General features: G+C 47.1%; 1 protein-coding gene across 1 annotated transcript; it reads right to left on the bottom strand.

Moving 5' to 3' along the window:
- Positions 1–2,513: 2,513 nt before the first annotated feature.
- LOC104273383 (interleukin-2 receptor subunit beta-like) lies at positions 2,514–14,130 on the bottom strand. Its single transcript, XM_009868706.1, has 9 exons — positions 14,049–14,130; positions 13,603–13,729; positions 11,963–12,068; positions 11,267–11,375; positions 10,125–10,273; positions 9,561–9,738; positions 7,742–7,838; positions 4,698–4,779; positions 2,514–3,341 (listed from the first exon to the last, which is right to left on the bottom strand). The coding sequence occupies exons 1-9, from the start codon at positions 14,128–14,130 to the stop codon at positions 2,514–2,516; spliced, it is 1,758 nt and encodes a 585-aa protein (XP_009867008.1).
- Between the last annotated feature and the right edge of the window lie 1,726 nt (positions 14,131–15,856).

The raw sequence follows: 15,856 nt of genomic DNA, 5'->3' as shown, positions 1-15,856 counted from the left end.
TTGTCTTCCTGGAAGAAAGGTCCAGTTATCACCAGATCTGACATCGAGCACTTCCTGCCACAGCGTTCGTGCCCGGCGTGGTTGTGAAGGCAGTGCTAACAGCTTGCTGGCTCAAAAGCTGCCAGCTTTTTCACAAGGCAGGGGGAAAAAAATACCAAGGCAGTAGGATGGTCCTCAGGGGCTTTGCAGCAGGATCTTCTCCAGCTCTGCTTTCTGCTTTAGGTGGCTATGTACCTCAGGGAAAAGAGTAGGAAGGACAGCTAGAAGTGTATTGATCTGAGCAAACCTTTGCCTAGTTCCCTTTTTAGAAAAGCTGTTAATCCTTTCCCCGCACCCCAAAGGATGGAAGAATACTGTAGATTCCTTAATATTTCTTTTATTTACAAAGAGGTGAAGTTTTTCTTTTGTATTGATCTTAGCAGCAAGAATAATTGAAAATCTTATGACGATCTACATTGGGACAGAATAACCATCAGCACAACTAGGACCCTTGGCCCATGCAAGACAGCAAATTGCCCATCAGGGGCAAAAGGATTCAGTGTCTCCTTTTGAAGTCCATCTGGGGAGATTCTCAATGTATAGCAAACAGCTGAGCAAGCCTTGTGGTTCCTTATCTGGGAAGCTGTGGGGTCTTTTTCACCTGCTGTCTCCTGGGGACAACGGAGTAGTCCGTGTCTTGATGCAGGTGGTGAAGAAGCTGATGAGAAATAACTCCTCCAGCCCTCTCAGCTGTGGGCAGGGTCAGCTCCTTTGAGCAGCTATTTTGAGGCGAAATCCAAGCCAGTGAGTGACCCTGTAGCTGGGACTCATAATGATGTTCAAGCTGCACAAGGCAAGGTCAGGTAACAGCGTGGGAACAGGACAAAGGGGAAGCTCGACGCTTGTACAGAGAGAGGTGGGGAAGAATCAGTTCTGGGTGATACAGAGGCGACAGACGTACCAACAAGTTCAATATCCTTGATCTTTTTGATACAAAATCTTTTAGAATAAAGATCTTTAGCACAGGGATGGTATTTTCCCACTACTAGATAGTCCAGAAATATGGCAAGAAATTGGGCAGAGAGTATGGATGTTGAATGCAGGGATGGATGTAACCATCTGTGCCTTGCCACTTTTCTTCTGTGTTGTGTTGCTTTTTCTCAACCCAGATCTGCAAATGCAGAGGAAAAAAGAAAAAAAGAAAAAAAAACCAAAAAAAAGCAAGCCAACTAATCTTTTCTATCCCTGTTCTTTGTGAGTGGATTGAGGTTTTCTTTTCAGCAAAGGTGCTGATTCGTGGGCTAGTTTTCTGGGCTTATTCACCACATCTTTGCTGCTTATTAGGCAACGGTTTCCCCTTGAGCAATGGAAGGAATGGGCTGCACGATTGTGATGTTTTCCACTAATACAGGATGTGGGATGAACTATTCTGCAATCAGCTTATCGTAGTCAAATAACAGTATTTTGCCAGTAGGGCAGAGAGGCTTTCGATTTCATGAAAAATAGTGCAGTGAGAATGGGAAATTGTGTGCGTTCATTCTTTTTACTGCCTTCATCAGACCTGGGGGGAAAGGGGGAGGGGAAAGGGATTTCCCCAGTATTTTTAACCCAGTAATGGGGATTTCTTTTTACACTGCACTGCTTAAACAGCTGACACAGTTGAGGCTCTGAGCTGACCTTAGAAACGTGCCTCCAAAGCAGGACTGAGTAGCTCAGAATGTAATCTCTGACTAAAACTTGAAGTGGGGACATCACAGGAAAAGTTACACCCTTGGTCAGTCAAGAGGGGATATCTTTATCAGTTTCATCATCTGCCCCAGCACTGATTGTCAGTGCTACTGTCCCTTATACAAAATCATATATCCAACTCTTCAGGCATTTCTCCCTTCCATTAGGCAGTTTTTAGGATGAGATGAGGCAAATGGACTATGTGCCTGCTCAGCCTCAAAGCTGAATGCTATTTTACACCAAGATGCAGAGCACTGAAGTGATGGCACAGCCTACTACTGGAAGCCGGGAAGGAAGAAGCAAGCTAGTGAGGTGCAGGATGGCATCTGAGCAGTATGGAAATGGGTTTCTATGCCATTAGATCCAGTAATAGCAGAGAAACAGGTTCAGTTATGAAGGTGAATTCTTGATAGCCTGTATGCCTAAGAATCAGGCTTCTATGTCTCCATTAGCTGTGTAGCCGCTGAATAGCTTTAATGTGCCTTTATCATTCTCCATATGTTGTTTAAATGTCTTCTTATTTCCAGCAGTTTGTTTCACTAACACTTTGCCTTGAGAATCACACAATCACAGAATTCTCTGAACTAGTGCTACCCATGTAGCCACCCATGAGTTTACACCTTATCCATCCTACCCCTCTTTTGGTTTTGAAGCCCTCTAAAGTAGTTATCTTCTCCAGCATCACTGAAAAACAGTCCCAATGGGTTCGATGCTGAAGTCATGTTCATGTTCTGTATAAACTGCTCCTCTAGCCTTCCCTGCAGAGAGGAGGTCTTTCCTACCTACGGGTTTCCTCGAGGAAGATCTTAAACAGAGCAATGGCTGTACTGGCTTTGGAGGTCCTTCAGAGAAAGGTAGGCACCAGTGTTTAGGACCTGGCTGGAGAAGGCAGTTGTGCATGGATCCTCATCCTGGCTTTGCCTTAGAGATGAAGACTGAGAGAAAGAAGATGTAATGTGTGCTGCTGGTGTACAGGGGTCAACTGGGGGAGCTGCCTGCCCAGTCCCCTCTGTTACTTCGATAGTATCTTTGTCATGCAAGTCCAGTGGGGCAGAAAAGTCAGTGTCCAGCTGGCACAGGGCTTCAGCAGGTTCTAAATCTGTTTTGTCCATCACCTTCTCATCCTGTTTCAGAACTGGTGTTGACGATGTGTGTTCACTTGATTTGAGAGCCTTAGAAATAACCATGGCCTGACGGACTTTACGTTCTGTTTCTTCCATGAAGGAGCTGTTTTGGAAGCCCTGGGTCAGCTTGACACAGTGAAGGAAGTTGTGGGACAATATGGGCATGTCCTCTGCCAGTGTGCAGAGGTCTGAGGAGGTTAGAGCTTGGTAAGACTCGCCATCCTCGTTGCTGTTGCCCTCCTGGGTGAAAGGCTCATAGGTGAAGTAGACCTGACAGGGCTCGATCTCAAATGAGTCGGAAGTATGAAAGAAGAAGTAGCCTTGGTTGGTGAAGCAGCTGGATGCAGAGTGCCCACTGGTTTCTAAGAGAGGATCAGGAGTGAGGGTTCCCTTGGAAAGTAGGAACTGGGATTCCTGGTCATTCTTCTGCATCACCTCAAGCATGGAGATCTCCAGGGCTGTGCTGTTCACACAGTAGGAAGATGTGGAGAATGGGGAGGAGAGCCATTTCTGATGGAGAAGAAAGACAAGAGAGAGACTGTTATGCTCAAAGTATAACACTCAGTGAGGAACCAAAGGTTTCTTTTCCTGAGTGCCTGCAGCAATCAGGTGACTTTTTCTCTGTCCAGGCAAGAATTGCTGGAGGTAGTGGGGAGGGAAATTCACATTCATGATGTCTCATCTGCAAGATTTTCAGAGAGAATATATCTTTCTATCACTTTGAAGTCAAGAGCAGATCTTGTCAGCCTATGTTTTGGGATTTCTAGAGGGGGGAATGGAAGATGGAGGATTAAAGTGAAAGGAAGAAAAAGATTTATGAGACTGCAAGATGAAATGAAGGTGGAAACATGAAAAGCAGTACCGAGATGCATCTCACGCAATCTATTCCTAGTTGAACCAGTTTCTGATACATCTACATGGCCCTATGCAGATTTCTTATCTAAAGCATTCTTCCAGGCCCCTTGTGCCTAGATTTCCATGCTCACTATGAGTGATTTCCTGCAGTGCATCATTATTCTTAAAAATAAACTTGTTTTGATAACATCCAATTTTATTGCCTTTATGGCCAATAAAGCCAAATTTTCTACTTCTTTCTGCACTGAGAAATTGTCGTCAGTGCCTGCTGCACACTCCTGCCTCCCCCCGTTCTGCACTCTTCCCCTGTAGTTTAAGCTTGCTAAGGCTTTTTGCGCTCAGGCTTTTCCAAAGATTTTCTGTCCTCTGGACCTTTTGCAGTTCATTTCTATTCTTCTTAAAGTGAGATGCCCCTTGGGATCACCTCCCACGTCTCTCATTGGACACTCCCTTTAATACTGCACAGAATGGTGATTGTCTCCTTGCAGCTGCCCATACTCACAGGGAGATTAGGGGAAGGGAGAAACTGGGGGTGGGGAATGTAGAAAACAGCTACATGCCATCCAGCGTGATGACAGCTCACATTAGGAGCAGAGGAAAGGCTCAGAGATGGGAGGAGGGGATCACAGCTGGATGGTCTGGGGAAGAGCTGGGCAGCCTAGGGCAGGCAGGGAGGGACCCCAGTGGGGTGGAAGGAGATCTGAGAGACCAAGCTCCCTCCCACAGGAGGTTTTCTCTTAGGCTGCCCATTCGGGAAGCAGGTTGCTGATGTTTGCATGGTTTGGTGTTTCTCAGTTCTTTTATTACAGATGCCTCAGCTGAATGTCAGGTTTTAGAAGGTCAGAAAATATAACTCAAGCAGAGAACCCAGCAGCTGGTACTACAGGCACACGTATCGTGAGGGCACGTGTAGGTCTGACAACCAGCTTTTTGTCCCAGGCATGTGCAGCTGGACCTTTCTTTCCCCCATTTCTTTCTCATAAGCACATGGTTTGATCCCCAGTCCCATACCTGAATGTCACCTCCGTGAGCCGAAACGAGTGGGGGAAAGAACTTCTTGGGGTCTGGGATGTGGATCTTCAGGATCTTAAACCTTGAGAAAAGAGAAGGAGAAGGAGGAATGAAGCGGGGCCTGATCCTAGCCAGTCTGTCAATGTAGTGGGGGAAGAAGAGATCACTGCAGCTCATGGGTACTACCCTGGCATGGAGGAAAGGTAAAATAAGAACAAGTCTGATGACTCTCCTTACTCTTGAGTGACCTGAAACACATAACTGAGCAGTGAGAGGTATAGAGGTGAGGCAATTAAACCTAGCCTTGGCAAATACATTACCCTCAGCCTTTTCCCTGACGAGGCACAACCAACAATTCACAGATTTTTTCCCTGCCTTGACTGGTCACCTTAACCTCTCCACCTGCCCTCTTCATGGTGAGCTGGGCAGGGCTGCCTCCTTTCCAAGCCCCAGCTGCTGTGAGCTGCCCCATCTTTGCTTTGCTGCCACCACAGTGACTTAGAGGACCATGTGGCCCGAGTAGGACCATCACTGAAAAAGGTGTGCCACAAGTCTCTGCCCTATTAGCAGGATGCTGCATGGTATAGCTAGGACACAGTGGCCATACAAGCTGTCTGAGTATGCCTAACACCAGTCCAGAGACCTCTGCTTTATTGGAACCAGTGTGTCGTCATCTGAGGCAGCATGAAGTGATCTAATCTGCTCTTCAGTCCCTCAGAGAGGTTGGCTGATCGTATCAGTTCTTTGCTGCAGGATGCTCTGAGGAAAGAGCCTCCTGACCTCTGCAGGCAATCAGTGTACTCTCTGAAGCATCAGAATTTGCTAGTTCTTGCATATAAACTACCTTACATCACTGCAGATGCTATTTTTATTCAAGCATGTCTAATCCTTCCTTGGAACTTACCTCAGCATTATCCTCCATCCAGTTCCTCCAGGTTAATGATACTCTGTGGAGAAAGGAGGCCTTTTCATCTCTCTCTGTGCCATATAGCTAGCAATTCCTCACCTTTGTGTTAGAACTCGAGGTAAAATACAGCATCTAGTGCTTTTCTCAGTATCCATCTTCCTTCAGCATGCTTCTCTTTCTTTCCTTACAGGGAAGCCATCCAGCTTCTGCTGCCTCATCCATGAGAATATTTCTGCCTGCTCCGTGTCATGAACATCATAACCCTGTTCTTTGCACCTGTCCTGAGATGGGAAAACCTGTGGTGACTATTCCGACAGGTCACTCCCTTTGTTATTGCATGGGGTAACATTGTAAGACACTTTCAATCCTGAATAAAAGCAGTGCCTAGGCAGAAATTCTGACAAAGAGATCCTTAAAGCATCATGCAGATGTTTACCAGCACATGATGAGACACTTCAGGACTGTGTGGACCAGGGAGAGGAAGAAATGTGCTTCTCCCTCAGGAGTTTTGCCTACAGGACCAAATATCACCAGTCTTGCTTGAGCTCTTGCTGGACAGTTTAAATGACGTGGTAGCGGTACCTAGGCTTGCTTGGTCCTCTTTACTGAGGGAGCGCTCAACCCAGTGGCCTGCTTATTAAGAGGCAATTTTGGTGTATCTCTGCTGGGTAACACCACTCTAATCCCTGGGCAACAGAAGTGCTTTTTAATTCAGCCAAGACACAACACCAGGTCACAGGAGTGCAGCACAATACAATGATGGTGGTGAAACTGCATCACTTTGGGTGGTGATGTACCTCCCCAAACAAATGTCAGCCTTAAATGGTTGGGCTGTAAACCATACTTTTAAGTCACTCCCTACTCTGAGTAACATCACAGAATCACAGAATCATAGAATCATAGAACATTTTCAGCTGGAAGAGACCTTCAAGATCATCAAGTCCAATCTTCTCCTAGCCCTATCAACACCACTAAACCATGTCCCTCAATGCAGTATCTACCCATCTCTTAAACACTTCTAGGGATGGTGACTCAACTACCTCCCTGGGCAGGCTGTCAACATGACAACCCTCTCAGAAAAGAAATTCTTACTAATACCCATCTCGAACCTCCCCTAGTGCAACTCAAGGTCATTTCTCCTTGTCCAGTCATTTGCCACTAGGGACAGCAGACCAACTCCCACCTTGTTACAGCCTCCTTTCAGGTAGTTGTAAAGAGTGATAAGGTCTCCCCTGAATCGCCTCTTCTCCAGGCTAAAAAGCCCCAGATGCCCCTGGCATTCCTCATATGACATATGCTCCAAATCCTTTACCAGCTTGGCAGCCCACCTCTGTACCCTCTCCAGCACCACAATGTCCCTCTGATAGTGAGGGGCCCAAAACTGGACACAGTACTCGAGGTGCAGCCTCACCAAAGCTGAGTACAGGGGGACAATCACTTCCCTGGCCCTGCTGACCACACTCTTCCTGACACAGGCCAGGATGCCCTTGGCCTTCTTGGCCACCTGGGCACACTGCTGGCTCATGCTCAGCTGTTGTCCATCAACAACCCCAGATCCCTCTCTGCCTGGCAGCTCTCCAGCCACTCTTCCCCAAGCCTGTAGCGCTGCTGGGGGTTGTTGTGGCTGAAGTGCAGGACCCGGCATTTGGCCTTATTGAAATTCATGTGGTTGGCCTTGGCCCAGTAATCCAGCCTTTCTAAATCCCTCTGTAGAGCCTCCCTACTCTCAAGCAGATCGACACGTCCACCCAGCTTGGTGTCTTCTGCAAACTTACTAAGGGTGCACCCTCTCCCCTTGTCCAGGTCGTTGATGAAAATGTTAAATAGGAGAGGCCCCAGTACTGAGCCCTGGGGGACATCACTCGTGACTGACAGCCAACTGGATTTAGCTCCATTGACCATGACTCTTTGGACTCAGCCATCTAACCATTTTTTTATCCAGCAAAGCATATGCCCATCCAAGCCAAGAACAGTCAATTTCTCTAGGAGAATGCTGTGGGCAACAGTGTCAAATGCCTTACTAAAGGCAAGGTAGACAACAAGTAAAAAAAGACACCAAGTGCAAAATAACATGGGTTTTGGGAAGATGCAAAAGACACAAGTTAGGAACAGAGATGAAAACTTGATTCTCTTTTACCATTTCAGGGTCCGCAAATTAATAAGGAAGGCAGTCCCAATGATCACCAAGATGCAACTGCTCATTATAAGAACTGGCAGGACCGTCCGGGATTTTTCTGCAAGATGAGAGAGAATGAGTGAGTTGTGAAAATTTAGCCATAATTCTGGAGGCAGGAGCTGCAACCCTTCTATGGCTGTTCAAGGTGATCAAAGTGGCCTTTATTATAATTTTATATAATAGAATATTATATATAGGTCAGATAAATTAGTTCTGCTGTGTTGTGCAGGATGCCTTTGAGCTGATATAGATTTCAGAGTTTACTTGTCATTGCTTAATAGATAATTTGTGCTGAACAGCTTGAACTGCCTGTTCCTAACAGCACCACAGCTAAGGGTTGCCACATAGGAGGTGCCACAGTCTACTGGTTGAATTGTCCATCAACCTGTCTGTCTCACTGCTAAGGAAATCAGGGAGTCCTAAAATCAACTTAAGTAGGATTGGAGACAAAGTCATGGGGTTCATGGGTCTTTGAAAAGGCAGGAGGACCAAGGATGGAGAAGATTAGCTTCTTTCTTTGGAGAGGTGTAAGAAAGCTTTAGGAAGCTAGAAAAGTTACAGCTTTCCACTGTATTTTAGTACTTGGATAGTAAGGTTAGGAGAAAGAGACTGAGTTCCCACACTGCCAGAGCTGCCAGCATTCCTCAGGCTTGTCTGGCATAATCTCAAACTTTTCTTAATTTCTCTTTCACACTTATCTCCCCAGAGCACCTTTTCTTGGTCTTGCTGTTCCAGTGCCTGGCTCCTCTGCTTGCCCCCTCATCCTCCCCCCATCCCTACTGTCCCTTGGTCTGGGCCTGCAGAGCATCTCTGGAGTAGTTGTGAGGAACCAGAGAAAAATAAAAGAAGGAGGAGACATTTTCAGGACATTCTTCCCTTGCTTGTCCTTGAGATGCTACTCAAATCACTTTGTCTCCTCTGCCTCTGGTACCCTGGTTATCTTTGGGTCTTGGTTGCTATGACAACTGGTTGCGGCTGTATCCTATTCATTGACATCACACACTGTCAAAATTTGATCGCCACAGCAACACAGTGCCCTTTCTAAACATAGCTCCCCTGTTTATACCAGTACCAGGCACAACAGGGAGGGGCTGAGCAGGGCCAGAGTGGATATGAGAGGAGAAGGAATAACCTCTATCTGCTTATTTTTTTGAAAAGAAATGGCAAGAGACCACAGCTAATGACTCACCAAAGAGGCTTGCTCAGGGCACTGTCTTTCAAGCCTGGAGGTGTCCCCCTGCTCTGTGGTTCACAGCAATGACTGATGCAAGTCTCAGCAGACCTTTTTGGAAGGGCCTTAACATGCCTGTAAGTCTCTTCCATTCTCCGTGAGACTTTACTTCTTACACTCAGGTGTCCTTTAGTTCAGGAACTGAGTGCTCTGTTTCACTGCATTTCACCCATCCATGGGCTTCAATGATCTAGGCCTTTTTAAAAAGTTGGATTTGTGTTCCTAGGTCACATTAGCATCTGGGAAAATTCCAGTCCTGACCACTGCTTCTGCAGCTCAGACATCTGGCTTTACTGCTTTGGGGAAGCACTCTCTGATTTACCTCTTGTGGATTTTGCCTCACTTCTGGAAGTCATAGGGACCCTGCTGGGGTCAAGAGGTCTTTGTCCTTAAGCCAACCTGACCTAACAGATCAGGAGGGACAGATTTTCCAACCTTTCTATTGCTCTTTGGTCAATACAATCCTTCCTACCCTTCTTCCTCCAGCTTCTCAGCCTACTTTGGCCCTTCTACCTTGTTTTCCCTGAGTCCCCATTTTCCCCTCCTTACGGTCAGCATGCGTCTTCCAACGTATTGTCTCGCTCCAGTCGCTCCACACGCCTTTGCAGGTACTTAAGGCACTTGGCCTTGGCCTTGCACGGACAGCTGCCTCATGTTTCAAGTCAGGTGAGAGGTTCTCAAACACCATCCACATCTGGTCATGCCGAATGGGTAAGATCATGGCATTCTGGGAGTAGGGCAAAATTAGAGCATCATCAACACCCTGGCTTACAGCCTCACGTACCCATCTTTTCCAAGACCCTCACAGATGACCTGTCTCAGATCCCTACACCTCATTCATTGCTTGCTCACCCCTTTCATCCCTTTCAACTCTGTCCCAGAACTGACTGGTTTTCTTTGTGACAACACTAAGTAAAATAGGATTCCCATCCATGTCATCACCAACCACTGGCAGCAGGTGACACAGATGAAAAGGTGGGGAATGTCATCCACTCTCCAGCTTTACTAAAACTGTTTTCATAGTGAGGGAATGCCCAGGAGGAAGTCCTGGGCAACACAAAGAAAACCAGGATTCATATGGTGACAGGTCACAGTGCTCCTCTCTGCACTCACCTCCTGAGGCCGACTCATGTTTCGGTACCGCACTTGGTATTCCCGCAACCCATTCAGATAGTGAGAGGAAACATTCAGGTTCCACGTTAAGTTGTAGCTGCTTTCAGTGTTGGTAACCAGCTGAAGATTTCCTGGAGGCCTCAGCTTTACTAGAAAGAAAGAAGGAGCAGGGCTGATACCTCCACACTGTCTGTCGATAACAGGACTCCACTGCAAACCCCACTGCAGCAGGGTAGTTGTCTTGGCTGTGCTCACAGAGTCCAGCCAGCCATGGCCATGTGAGGTGGCTAGTGAGTTCCCCCTCTCTGTTCTTCCTTCTTCCCCACTGTCACTGATGTCAAAAGGCCTGTTGTCTCTGGATTCTGTGATTCTATGACTACATTAAAGGCAGCTCCTCCTGTGAGCCTGTGAAAGTGGCCCTTGCAATCAGTGCAATCCATCTCACGTGGCTATGCATCCTATCTCGTAGAGTCTCCAGTTGTACAGACAAGAATGGAACATGTAGGGGAGGCAGCTGCTTCCTAGCTGCTCTTTCAGAGAGCTACAGGCACAGGAGATGGAGTTACTCAGCCTGTCTAGGCTGATCCTTTCCAATCCCTGACTCCAGCCATGCCCTCTTATATATCAAGTTGCAGCAGTTCTATCAAATGTCTCCCTGAGCCAGGTAAACTCACATATCCAGAAAAAAAAAAAAGTCTTAAGTAGATATTTTTCTGCAGAATTAGTGAGCTGAACCTTTTCCTCAAAGACTGATTCATGCCAAAGCTGGCTTAAAGGAGGGTGGAAGCACTTATCTGGTAGGAGACACAGAAGCTCAAAAATGTCTCTCTTTGCAGCCTGCATTTTTCAGATTGGCAAGGCTGTCATTGCCTCTTTAAAGCCAGAAGTCCTAGTGAAAATAATTCTCATTTAACAGTGTCCCAGATGAAGGACAGGACTGGAAGTGGCTGGTATGACACTGCATGTTAGAGGTGCAAGTGGCAGGAGTCAATGCAGTTCATTTGTGCTGGTTGTAGCAGGGGTCAAGGAAACGACAGAAGTCTGAAATCAGCTATGAATGTTACGCAGGGGTGGATGGGAAGAGAATTTAGCTATTATTTTGTGTGCGAGCTTCAGAGACCTCAAGGCAGATGAGTACTTACTATTTGCAAGTGGTCTGAAATCTTTTATTCGCACAGGTATGGACCTATTTTCTCCAACCTGACAATGGACAGACAGGGTAAGAAGGTCTGCAGTGGTGAAGCATTGAGTCTGCAAGGAAAATTTACCATTAGTGACACTGAAGCCTCATCAACAAGCTTTCATAATTCTAAGCATTGCCTATGTATAAGAAGTTTAGGAATACTTCACAATACAAATGGAGAATATTTGTGGCCAAAAAGCATAAGCCTTAATGGTGAGTGAGGAAACAAAGTTTTATACTTCATGTGGTTGGATTTTTTTTTTGTTCTTTTTGTTCTTCAAGGAGAATGAGGTCAAGAGACGACCTCAGAGATGGTAGTGATGTCCATCCCTTCTCAGAGGAAGGGATCAGGGCCAAACACAGACAACTGAGACATGGGACACTGCATTTGATCTGTCTGTCCTGTACCTCTTCTCCATGTATCAGGACAGAATGGCCCAACTCACAATAAAGCAAATCCTTCCTGCAGGGGAACCCAGAGGGGTGGTACATATCAACAGCACACGATGTCAAGCCCAGCTCCATAACTGGAGTCAGGGATTAGGTTTGGGCTTTTTATTCTGCTCCTGGGTGTCAAACTGTTAATGCACCCAAAATCCACATACAAATCATTTCCACCTGATCATTAGCCAGGACATCCAGATGAATTACTCACATTATTGTTTTTGCTGAAGATCTTGGTGCATCTCCTCAGTCCTGATGTTTGATCTGCCTTAGATAATTCACAGCTGTCTTTGGCCTTTTCAGGTAGGTGAAGTGCCCTGGGTTTAAATCAGGAGAACTCCAGTGAGCTGGGGAGGCTATTTTGTGTTTAGTCACACTTTATGTAACACTGAAGATCTCTCTTTGCATCTCACCATATTTGCTGAACAGGTCAGAGCAAGGATGTAATCCTACTTTGTCTCCCCACTGCATCAGTCAGACAAATTTTATGTGCTGGCACAAGGAAGAGTCAGTGCATCTCAGTAATTTCAAGCCAAAGATAATAGTAGGTTTCCAGTTTCCAAATTTTCACAAAAGAAGTTACTCTGATATCAGGGGTCATGCAGAGCCCAAGGACAGCTGCTACCCACAACCATGCCAGTGCAGCCCTGGAAAAAAGGTGCCCATTTCACCCCCTCTGTGGTTTACAGGTCCCCTTCAAGCTGCTGACAGTCCTGTAGGATCTCAGATACTGAGTGAGATGTATCTTCTGCACCAGTTCACATCCCAGTCAGCCAGGACCATGTGTCACACTTGGCAGAGCTACTCCATGACCCCTCTTCTGCTCTGACAAGCATGGCTGGGCAGCTTAAGCTGAGCTGTGGCACAGGGGGTGACAGGGTGGGAAAGCATCCATGGGGCTGGAGCTGAAGGAGTACCAGACTGAGCTGTGTGCTCCAGCTGTAAGGTCAGAGCAAGCCTGGGACTTTCTGATGGTGGGGAGATGCAGTGTCCTAGAGCCTTGATCAAGCAGTGGCATAGTTCTAAATCCAGCCCAAATCCCAGCCGCAGTCTCTGTGATTCACACCCATGGAGCAACAAAAATTTCTTGGCTTTCTAGGTCCATGCATCAGGCCCCAGAAGGTAGTTGGCCATCTTCCCCTACCAGAGGTGTCTCCGATAGTCACGAGCAACCCACCCACTGGCAAAATCACACCAAGCCTCTCTTTATTGCAGGCACCCAGGGAAGCCCTGGGGTAGGTTGCTAAGTCTCGTGGCTGGAGATGTCACACTTAGAGACCACAGAGATTCAGCCAGCCCCCATGGTGGTACTGGCCACACCCCCACTCCTCTGCTGGGAGATGTGTGGGAGAGGAAAACATCATGAACTGAGAGAGATGAATGGGTCCGGGAAGATACAGGGAACAATATTTTCCTTTATTTATTGCTACTCACGGTGCAACATCCTAGCTCATTCTGGAACTAGACAAATGGTCTCTGCATAACTTTAATTCCAGCATCCTCCACCCGCATTGCTATACATCATCCTTTTCCATTGAAAATACCTTTCAGTCCAGAGAGTGGCTACCAAAAGAGAGGGATTTTTTTTAAAAGAAGCACAGACACAACTATGGAGCTGGAAGATGAGCTGTGCTAGACAGTTTGGGACCGTCACATGACAAACACTGAGCAGTGACCAGCATCTCAACCAACATGGAGTTAGAGACAGAGTTTGAGACAAAACCCCTTGGTTCTGTGACTCCACTACACCTGTCCTAGGGAGGAAGAGTCTACAGTTTTGTTAAACAGGAAAATTTTCAGGACAATTTTCATTCAAAGCATTTGCTGTCCTCAGCCTCTCTGTTCACCCACCTGTCACATAAATCAAACTTTGATAAAATCTCCAGCTGGCATGGTCCTTCAGCCAGATCCCTGCCTGGGTTCCAGTCACAGAAGAGAGCCGCCCGTGAGTCATACCAACAAGTTAGGTTGGAGTTGCCTGTCAGTAGAAAAAGAGACGGAGAGAAACGTGGCTGGATCATCAATGGTGTTTGGCACTAACCATCACCCCATTCCAAAGTACAGACTGACTTCTCTGCTGAATAACTGTCTCCAACTAAGAAAGGCAAAGACATTCACTTCTCTGCATCCCTGGAGGTTGAGGTGCTCGTAAGACACCTGTAACTATTGCAAACTCTTCTGGATGTATGTTACAACTTGAGCATTGCACAGCAACACACCATGGCACATAGCTCCCTTTGGCTGACCTCTGCTCCCTGCTTGCCCAGCTGTCACAGGTGAAGGGAATAACTTCTTACCTTGTGCCGAGTCTGATGCCCACAAGAGAGACATGAGGCTGAACATCCAGAAGTGACACAGAAGCAGCAAAGAGGACTTCATCTGTACTGGTGACATGCTGAAAGAGAGAAGATGACCCCCAACATAGCTCAGCAGTGGAAATTAGGAAGATATCATCTCACAGGAGGCATCCACTGTCCCAGGGCAGGGCTCAAAGCCGGTGCCAATCTTCCAGGCTTAGAAACTCATAATCCTTTCACTCCGGAGACTGTGCTTTTTCCTCAGCACCTCATTGTTTTCCTGCCTTGGGCGCTTTGCTCAGCTCTGAAACTGTTTGCAGTGCAGCACAGATAGGCTGTTTGCAGCAGTAATGCCGTCTGGAAATGTGTCTGTGAGAGCGCACGGCAGTCCCTGTGTGTTGTTTCAGGCTGCTTGCTGACTCAGGTAGAGAGTGCTGCCTTGGCTGTGCGTGGCTTGTGCTTTGAAGAGCTTTTTTTTTTTGGTAAGCCCTAGGGCTGAGATAACTAGGTACTCGCTGAGTAAGAGGGGTCTCTGGCTGCAGCTAACGAGTTAGTTGCAGAGCTCATGGCTGAGGAGGTAGGTTTGAGACAGAGGGGAAATCAAGGTGCAGTAGGAGCTTACCGTGTTCTAGAAAGTCAAGGCTTTATCTTATCACAAGATATTACATAGTCACACACAAACCATGCACCATCCTCACCAAAGAGACCTTGCACTGCCTTAGCAGGGGCTGTGCTTTCAGGTGTAACAGAAAATTAGAGCTTTGTAATTAGGAAACTCTGCAGCACCCCTCACCCACTCATGGCACCCAGGGAGACTCCTTGTATTACAAAGCCTGTACAGCCACACTCCATGTTAGACAGATTGGGCTTACGGGCTTCTCATCCATGCCTTTCCCTCTCACCATCCACCTGGACACCTGTACCTTGAGATCTTCCTCTGCCCACAGAAGAAGGAACCACCTTCATGTCTCAGCAAGCCTGGAGCCCAGGGAGAGCTGAGCAAAACAAGACGGCGTCCTGCTGGACCCTTCTAGGTCTTCCATGAGAGCAGGAAAATAGCGTTTTTAAAGGGCTAGCATGAAGCATAATATCGATTCCCATTGTGATAAAAGATTAGCTTCAGATGAAGAAAAACATGACGACCACGCATTAACAGACAAAGAGGAGAGAAAGATAGAGAAAGATAGAGAAAGATAGAGAAAGAAAGCAGGCAGCATGGTTGTGAGATGTAGAGTATGATTTCAGAAGACTGTGGAGAGACAGAGAGATAAATACGTCCTCAGCCCTCCCCAACCACGAGATTCAGTTTGTCAGACTGAAACTCCTTCCAAGACACTTTTCAGATCAGCCACCCCCATGTAGGAGAGAGCTGGCATCACCTACTTTACCTTCCAGCTCTAGGCACCAAGTGGTCCAGATGAACGGAGTCCCTGGGGACCGGGTCGCGGGGTTGGATGGAAGCAGGTACTGGGCATCAAACAGTGAGGGGAATGGGGAGGGGGGAAAGGGAGCGGGATAGCAGCGGATATCCTACCTCAGTGCATGTCCAGGTGTATGACCATGAGAGGAAAGGTGCCTCCAGTCTGGCAGTTCTTCTGCAGTCATTCCTCTCATATGTGCGTGGCTTGTCTCTGTCTTCTCCCTCTCACCTTTGCACAGGAAGCTGCCGCTCACTTGCCTTGTCAGACTGAGACGAGGCCCTGTAGTATCGAAAGGGCTAGCGAGGCCGAGAATAAAAAGCCCCAAACCACGTCCTACTTCCTGCTGGTAAAGCAACAAGGGTGGAGGGATCAGGTGTTAGCCTGCAG

Source organism: Apaloderma vittatum, unplaced genomic scaffold (genome assembly GCF_000703405.1).
Source record: "Apaloderma vittatum isolate BGI_N311 unplaced genomic scaffold, ASM70340v1 scaffold8324, whole genome shotgun sequence".
In the NCBI taxonomy this organism is placed as follows: Eukaryota; Metazoa; Chordata; class Aves; order Trogoniformes; family Trogonidae; genus Apaloderma; species Apaloderma vittatum.
Note: the sequence above shows the minus strand (reverse complement) of the source record. Positions and strands in the feature narration are given on the sequence as shown.

Bases quoted from the DNA above. Each gene is read 5' to 3' on its own strand.
- LOC104273383 (XM_009868706.1), bottom strand. From the start codon at position 14,130: ATGAAGTCCTCTTTGCTGCTTCTGTGTCACTTCTGGATGTTCAGCCTC. The intron at 11,376-11,962 runs GTGAGTAATTCA...TTTTCCTTGCAG, and splicing joins TCTTCAGCAAAAACAATAAT to ACTCAATGCTTCACCACTGC. The intron at 10,274-11,266 runs GTAAGTACTCAT...CTTTCTTTCTAG, and splicing joins TTTCAGACCACTTGCAAATA to TAAAGCTGAGGCCTCCAGGA.